At 37.4% G+C, this 8,871-nt stretch overlaps 1 protein-coding gene across 2 annotated transcripts in view; it reads right to left on the bottom strand.

Annotated features, from left to right (window-relative positions):
* Window positions 1–3,117: 3,117 nt before the first annotated feature.
* Window positions 3,118–8,871, bottom strand: part of TAF9B (TATA-box binding protein associated factor 9b) — a 12,330-nt gene continuing 6,576 nt past the window's right edge. Inside the window, exons 6-7 of one of the 2 annotated variants that reach the window (XM_006753173.2) lie at window positions 6,159–6,269; window positions 3,118–5,086 (exon numbers count right to left, since the gene is read on the bottom strand). In XM_006753173.2, coding sequence (XP_006753236.1) covers window positions 4,923–5,086; window positions 6,159–6,269 — 275 coding nt within the window. In that variant the 3' untranslated portion in view covers window positions 3,118–4,922. The remainder of the gene's footprint in view (window positions 5,087–6,158; window positions 6,270–8,871) is intronic. The other variant, XM_006753174.2, reaches the window with a different exon arrangement.

Raw genomic sequence — 8,871 nt, 5'->3', positions numbered from 1 at the left:
ATCACTGATATAAACTTTCCTCTTTATTATTGCTTTCGCCACATCTCAGGGTTTTTAAAATATATTTTGATTTTTTTTACAGAGAGGAAGGGAGAGGGATAGAGAGTTAGAAATATCAATGAGAAAGAAACATCGATCAGCTGCCTCCTTCACACCACCTACTGGGGATCTGCCTGCAACCAAGGTACATGCCCTTGACCAGAATCAAACCTGGGACCCTTCAGTCTGCAGGCTGACGCTCTATCCACTGAGCCAAACCAGTTAGGGCAATCTCAGAAGTTTTGATAGGCCATATTGTCATTCTCATATCTTTTGATCTCACCTTTTATGTATTTGTGTTTATTGAACAAAGTCTTGTTTTTTATTGTAACAAAAATCAACTAAGTCTTAACATTTGTTTACCTATTTTAAAAAGCAGCCTAGATCCAGTTGCTTAAGTTTTCATGTATTTTCTATTTACTTTTTTAAATTAAAATAAATGTTCCCCTGAAACAAACCATAACATAACACCTTATTAGAGATGGCCTTGTTGGAGGAGTTCTCTGTGCTCCCATTCCAGTTTGTCCTGGCTGCCCTTTCAGTAATGCTCTCGGGGATTCTTTTCACCTGCGTTGGATCTCCCCTTTCCTGTATTCCCTTTCTCCCCTCTTTCTTAGTTTACTCATCTTATGAAACAGGAGACTCCAACTAGCTTCCTGAGAAAGAGTGCCTGGGAGGCAACATTTTGAAGACATTATGCACTGAGCCAAACCGGTTAGGGCAACATTTTGAAGACATTATGTATCAGAAAATATCTTTATTCAAACTTGCCTGTTTGACTATAGAATTTCAGCTTATATATCAGTTTCTCGGATTTGAAGACTTTGTTTCATTGTCATTGCTGAAAATCATTCTGCACTTGATCTTAGCCAAAAGATCAAGAGGCGATTCTAGTGACATTCTGATTATTGTTTAAGTAATCTTACCTTCCTTGTCCTTTCCTGTCATTTTAAGGGGTTTCTGGAGTGAGCAGAGGTAAAAATGAAATTTCAAAAGTCCATGTTTAACCAGAATTTCTCTGCTGGGCATTTTGCATACTAAATATCTATTTCACCTTTATGGATAGAGAAATACTTGACCTCTTGGACAGGATCACAGAGCTAGTAATGAACAGCAGGTAGTCAGGTCCAGATTTGTCTAATGGCTGGTGGTTCTTATTGTGCCTCCCTGAAATAATGCTCCTAGACTAGCACTTTTTTCTTTAACTTTTGGAGAAAACAGCAAAAGAAAATTTTGGTGATGTTTTTTTAAACAAAATAAAAATTTTATGGCTCAATTTTTTTCTTAAAAATACATTTGTATTTTAATTAATATTGTCCCTATAGTTGTAATTAATTTTAAAATGCACCATGTTCTGCATAACTCTAATGGTATGCTGTACCTTGGTTTAAAGAGCAGAAATTCTAGCCTAATCTTTTTGAAGATGAGACCCAGACATGCTACCCATAGATCCAGCAAATTAGTGTCACAGCTGGGCCAGAATTTTAGCATACTGATGACTCTGCGCCCTGCCCCGCCCCCCACTCTGATTGCTTTTCCCCTAATATTTTATTATTTCAAATGTACATAGGAATTGAAAAAATTGTAAAAACCCATAAACCTAGCACTGACTATAACTGCTAATTTATCCATCCATCAATCTGACTATACCTTTTAAGTACTTTCTAATAAACTCTGCTTCCAGGATTTTCCCCCATTTATTTGGGTCATTACCAGAGTGAACGAGGAAATGCAAATATTTGAGTACCTGCTTTATACTTAGGACATAATGGAGGGAATGTAAGATAACATTTGTCCTGAAGGAGTTTATAACTCTTTGAGGACAATTTATGAGCATATAAACTAGAATAGTGCAAGGATGTCCTTCCTGATTTAATATAGAATTAGTTATTACTGATAAAACATGGCAAGTGTTTAGGCTCAAGTGTAGCATATTCACTTTCAAAGCCTAGACAATATATGCATGCCTGTATACAGATGAGATTATACTCTTCACGTCATAAACTAATTCAATCCCTTTGGCTCAGTGTTTTCTGCTTCCCTTCTTTTCCTTTTTTATGACCATACCTTTCCTATAGGACATAATAAGAAAAATCAAAAAGAGGTACAGAATTAGACTCCTTTCTACCCAAGTTCCTTAGCTGCCAGTTTCCCTCCTTAGAAATAACCACTCTAAGACTAGTTTCCTTCAATGTGGAGCTATTTAATGCATATAAAAAGCATATCTATGTGTGCATATACATGTAAGTCTATTAAAATATATATGGTGGCATATTATACACATGACTTTGTACTTGCTCTTCTGATTAGTGTTTTCTTCCTTACCTTTTGAGTACTTACTTCCCTGCACTCTGGACTTCTTAGATCAGTGTGCATCTCATCTTCCATTCTCCCACATGCTGGCTGTATTCCATACTCCGATAAAAGACACTTGTTTCCTATTTGTGAAAGAACGAACTTGGGACATCAATGTCCTCACCCCAATTACCATCAGTACCTCTTAAGAAATCCACCTAGAAGCTGGAGGACAAGAGCTGCCTTAAGTCATTCTTGAAGCTAGATTTGGTGGAGGTAGTTAGGGAAGAATGATCTGCAAGATAAAGTGGTCGTCACCTCAAAGAGCAATCCACCCACTGGCTGACCTAGTAAGTGAATGAACATTCAATTACATGTATGAATTCCCACCAAAGACAGCATGTAATGTTTTTTAACAGATTTAAACCTCTATGCTTTCATTTTTATTCACTAGAGTCATATGCTGATTCTAAATAAAAGCAAACAGTTCCCTGATTTAGAATTAACTCATCCATTAAATCTTAATTGCTTTTTGAGCCTCAGAATTACTGGGCCTTGTTCATCTTCCTTGAATCTTTTTAAAAAAATCCTCACCCAAGGATATGCATTTATCGATTTTAGAGAGAGAGAAACGTTGATGTGAGAGAGAAACATCAACTGGTTGTCCCCTGACTTGCCCCGACCAGGGATAGAACCTGCAACCGGGGTATGTGCCCTGACCTGGAATCAAAACCTGCAATCTTTTGGTGTACAGGATGATGCTCTTAAATCAAAAAAGAAAGATAAATGATACAATTTTTTTATTAATAATCTTGGAACAAATACATTAACAATTCGTTATATAACATTTTAAAATTTTGAAAGAACTTTCACATACATCAATGAACCCTCACAACATCCCTGTGAGGTAGGCAGGGTCGGTGTTATTTTCTTGTTACTAGTGAAGAGAACATGGCTCAAAGGTAAAGTAAGGTCACACCGTTGGTAAAGGATGGAGCCAGGACTACAACTTAGGCCTGTTGACATGCTGCCTCCCTGAGAACATTCAAGTAATGATTTTCTATGCTATATACAATGAACATTTCTCTCCTATGATGTTCATCAGATCTGTTTTTATAAGTTTGATACCACCTTTTCCTAACACCCAAAAACACTCAAAATAAGACATTTCTTTCCTGTTACTGGAGTAATTCTTTATCAAGGGGCATCCTAAGATAAAACTTTGTGTTTTAAATTTTGAAAATCCTCAAATATGAAAATTCATTACAGGAAATTCTGTGAAAGTAATCATATGTTGAATATGTCAAACTTGCTTAAACAGAAACTGTACAAATCTGTTTATATTTTTGAAAACTTAGCAATCTTACCCAATAAGGTATTTAGATGTATATAAAAAGGGAAAGGTGTTTAGTAACATTACTGGGAAAATCTAAGCAGAGTGTATCTAAGTGCAGTTCACATCACACTAATTTGTTATTGGCCTTCTACAGGTAGGAAAACCATTAGAAAACTTTCAGGTGTGATCCCATCTTAAGTGTGACATCCTCAGCAACAAACTAGAAAAATGATCTGAATTATACCAATAGGAGGAAGGTTCAAGCAGTAGTGATCAAAGCATGTATGCATGTGGTAAAATACTTGCTCTTCAGTGGTTTTGCCTAGGTCCAGTGTAAATATACTTATCAACGCAGATTTTAAGCTATAGCATCATCTATGTTAAATTTAGAAATGTGAAATATGGTGGAGTTATCAACTTAGAATATAAGACTGAAACTGAATGTAAACTACCTATCAAAAAGAGAGTAAAGCTCAATGGCCATAAAATGCAAGGGATAACAAATTGCTCTGGTATAGAGAGAAAAAGCAAGTGGAAACATCCAGGTTAAAGTGAACTGTAGAACAGTAGGCATATAAAATCGGTTTTAAATATATGAAAATGATACTAAGGTGTATTATTAGGAATGATATTTTTAAAATTCCAGTTTTGGCCTTTTAAATTTAAGAGCAATAGGGAAAAACTTAAGCCTATGGGGAGAAGATGTTGCAGAAAACAAATGGGATCTAGAAACGGGGTTGAGGAGGTAGGAGGTTAAGGAAAACCAAGAAACAAATACATTCAAAACTGGATTTAGAATCTTAAATACATCCTCTCCAAAGTATTTACTAAGTTGAGAGAATTCTTTATAAAAGTTGGTGACAATAAAAGTGACTATTTTAACTTACAAAAGAAAGTAGTACTTGAATGTAGATTAGAAATTATGCTGTAAAGATCAGTTCACTGATCAGGCCGCAGAAACTGAAACTTAAGTGCTATTGTCAGTGATACATGGCAGAAAACTGCTTCCAAAAACAGAATTGTAGGACTCAACATTAATGAAACTATTAAATAATTGCTTAACTTATTCTACTTGAAGCCTAATGAAAAAACATTGGCAGCCTTAATTAAATCTAACAGTTTACACAAATATGAAAAATACTGCAGCTGTCTTTGTTTTCCAAGATAAAACTTGAGAAGATCTAGAATGTTCTAATTCAGTATACTGGGCTCAAAACCAACTATGCATCAGAAATGCATCTAGATTATTTCCTTATAGAGTATCACTGTCATCATCATCTTCATGTTTTCTCTTCAGTGGGTTTGATTCATTGGCCGTGTTCTGTGATGAAACCATGTTGGCGGTAATAAGAATATTTTTTGGTCCAATCATTGAAGGATTAATCAGAACATTCTGAACTGCAGTTGTTGTAGGAACTGTAAACAGATGAGAAAACATCCCCAAACTATGAATTACCCAGGATCAGAAACAAATGGTAAAAAGTATTCAACAGCGTTGGGTGTAATTCTAATAATTTCCATAGCATTAAGTGCAACTACATCATAGAAGAAACTCAGGTAATTATAATTATGCTGCATTAAAAGTTGAATTAAATTTTATTTATTTTAAATATATTTTTATTGATTTCAGAGAGGAAGGGAGAGAGAGAGAAACATTAATGATGAGAATCGTTGATTGGCTGCCTTCTGCATGCCCCCTACTGGGGATCGAGCCCACAACCTGGGCATGTGTGATGCTCAACCACTGAGCAATACCGGCCAGGCTGAATTAAATTTTAAATACTTAAATTAGTATCTAATATAAGGTTAAAGGTTTTATGTTAGTTTTTTTTGAACTTTTAACTACCTAAAACTTTACTTAGTACTTAGTCATGGGAAGCAGTGCACTGGATTCATCATACTACACACTCTATATGTTCAACGTAAGAATCTTGCTTCCCTCATAGGCTAATATTTTATATACATAGTTTATTGTGTGTGATTAAGTTTAAGATGTGAATCTAAACATGTGCATTAACAAACTATACTATGACAGAATTCTACTTATATTATTCCAATTTTATATGTCTCCTTCCATGAAGTGAGTAAAGGTACACTTTTCTTTTGATGTACATTCAGTTGTATAATTTTCTTGAGCTTGAACCCCAAGTGCTTTCTCCTGAAGCTGCCTTAGATTTGTGGGCCCTAACTTATTTTAGTTCACATTGTTTTTTGAGAATCTGATGGTCACAGTGAATACTCTCCCTAACCCCAAAATGTTATATATACTTAAAATTTCATATATTGTAATTTTAGTGGGCTCATAGACCCCCTCTGAAGATTTGCAGCATTACTGCCACCTTCTTATGTTATTTAAACAATTTAACTCTTGCTATAGGAATACAAACTGTTCTATAGTCACAAATTATTCAGAAATTTTAAATTCAGAAAAAAATATTTTAAAAGAACCACTTACACCACCACCCTCCTTCCCCACCCATGACGTTACCTGGTTTGACAGGTGTGGACTGAGAAGGTGGAATCTGCACCGTAAATCTTTGGCTTGTCACTGATACTGGAGGTGCAACTTTATTTGTAACAGACACTGTTTGTGGGGTTGCTGTAGTTGTAATTAACAGACTATGTTAGTTAGATGACTTATAAAGGTTCATATTCTGCCCTCCTTACCTTACCAGAAACTACCTTCAAAGCATATAAGGAAGTAATAAAAGGTGAGAAAAAAATCATTAGGAATAAGAGTGAAGTAACTTCAAAAGTGTTTACAAGCTCAATAGTTTATTTACTAATAGATGCTAAAACTTCAGGATAGTGCAGTGGTAAAAAAAGTAGGTTCTGGAGCCTACCTGCTTGTGTTTGAATCCAGGCTTTTATCACCTACTAGCTGAGTATGCTTGGGCAAGTTATTTAATCTTTTTGTACCTCTCTTTTCTCATCTATCAAATGGGGACAACAGTACCTATTTAATAGGATTCTGTGGGAATTAAAACAAAATAATCCACATAAAGCTCTTCAAACAGCGACTGGCATGGAATTTTAGTGACAGGAAGTCATAAAATTGAGCGTTTAAATAAGCTAGCCGAATAATGACCCACGTTTTCTATTAATTACCCTACATGGCACTTTTAATTTTTGTCACTTGCTGAGAACTAGAAGATGTCTATTATGCCCATGAAGTTAAATCACACACATCTAACAAAAAGCCTATCAGCTCTAACCGGTTTGGCTCAGTGGATAGAGCATCGGCCTGCAGACGGAAGGGTCCCAGGTTCGATTCCGATCAAGGGCATGTACCTTGGTTGTGGGCATATCCCCAGTAGGGGGTGTGCAGGAAGCAGCTGATAGATGTTTCTCATTGATGTTTCTAAGTCTCTATTCCTCTCCCTTCCTCTGTGTAAAAAAAATCAATAAAATATATATATATTTTAAAAAGCCTATCAAATATACCCTTTGGGATCCTCGGGTTGTCAAAAAAATATTTCTTTTTTATATTCAGATTTTTTTTAAGTAGAAAGAGATCTTAGATATAACCATGTTCAACACCCCTCATTTTTTTTTTAAATATATTTTTATTGATTTTTTACAGAGAGGAAGGGAGAGAGATAGAGAGCTAGAAACATTGATGAGAGAGAAACATCGATCAGCTGCCTCCTGCACATCCTCCTACTGGGGATGTGCCCGCAACCCAGGCACATGCCCTTGACCGGAATCGAACCCGGGCCCCTCCAGTCCGCAGGCCGACGCTCTATCCACTGAGCCAAACCGATTTCGGCAACACCCCTCATTTTAATTCAACCCTTTAATCCAAGGTAAAATTCAAATACCACCCCATTTTGTAAATTTTTTTATTCAGAAGTCATTGCCTGCCTCTGAAATTCCCTTAATATGTTATAGGAGCCTTATTATTAGTGTCTTATGTTGTTCCCTCAATTACAAGCCTCTGCTAACCTTTTTCGTCCTTGTGAGCACATGGCTTTTGTGCCTTGCTCCTAATAGGCACTCAACAAATATTTGCTTAATGGATGAATTTCCCAAGACTCAAAGACTCAGCGTGTAAACTGATATCACAGCTCTCTCAAAAAAATGCATTTTTGGAAACATGTATGTTCCTAGTTTTTCCCTTGGGGATGTAAGGTTTTCCATATACCCCTTTCTCCTAGAACGATCAAGAGAACCAAGATGGCGGCATAGGTAAACACCTATACTTGCTGCCTTTCACAACCACATCAAAATTACAACTAAAAGGCAGAACTACTACCACCCAGAACCATGGAAAGGTGAGGAAAGTGCATTGAGACTGGTAAGAGTTGCAGAGGTGCAGAAAGTGCTGGCACCTGGAGGTGCTGCTCTTTTAATCAGGAGGGAGATACAAGCTCCCACTTGCTCTGAACTCCAGTTCTGGGTGAGACTCTGGGGGACCCAGACACATACGCGGAGAAATGGGACTGTCTGGCATCGGGACAGGAACATGAGGGAGGCTTTTTCTCAGAGGTGCTTGCAGCGATCATTGTTCCTGCACGGGGGTGCGGGATGCAGAGACCCGGGGACCTCTCCGGTGCAAGGCTGACCGGCAATCATTACTGTTTGCTCCACCCTGGTGATTCCCAGAGGCCCCACACCACCCAATTTACAACCCCATCCAAGCTGTGTGCAGAAGCTGATTACAACTCTTCACATCCATAAGATACACACTTAAGGGGCAAACTCAGTGAGCACCAAAGTCTCATTGAAGCAAGTCCTGCCCCATAAGGGTGTCTCCTGCACAACAGATCTTCCAGTGTAGACACAGATGGTCATCACAGCCAATTGGCCTGGAGGTCAATTCCTCCCAGTGATACCAACAGCAATTAAGGTTTAACTACAACAAGACTGTGCAAACAGCCCACAAAGGGGTACACCAAGAGCATCCACCTCAGGTGACTGGGGAGGTTGAGCCACTGGGCCCTATAGGACACCTACCACACAAGGCCACTCTATCAACTCAAGGAGACTTAGCAGCTACCCAGTACATAGAAACAAACGGGGAAGAAGTCCCAAAATGCAGAGACAAAGAAACAAATCACAAATGAAAGAAATGGATAAAAGCAAAATACTGGATATAGAAGTTCAAAACCACGGTTATAAGGTTACTCAAGAATCTTCTAGAAACCACCAAGAAATATAGTGAGACCCCCAAGGATATGAAAAAGGACCAATTAGAAATT

Source organism: Myotis davidii, unplaced genomic scaffold, assembly GCF_000327345.1.
Source record: "Myotis davidii unplaced genomic scaffold, ASM32734v1 scaffold1431, whole genome shotgun sequence".
Classification (NCBI taxonomy): domain Eukaryota; kingdom Metazoa; phylum Chordata; class Mammalia; order Chiroptera; family Vespertilionidae; genus Myotis; species Myotis davidii.
The sequence above is the reverse complement of the archived record's forward strand: the minus strand, read 5'-3'. Positions and strand labels throughout refer to the sequence as shown.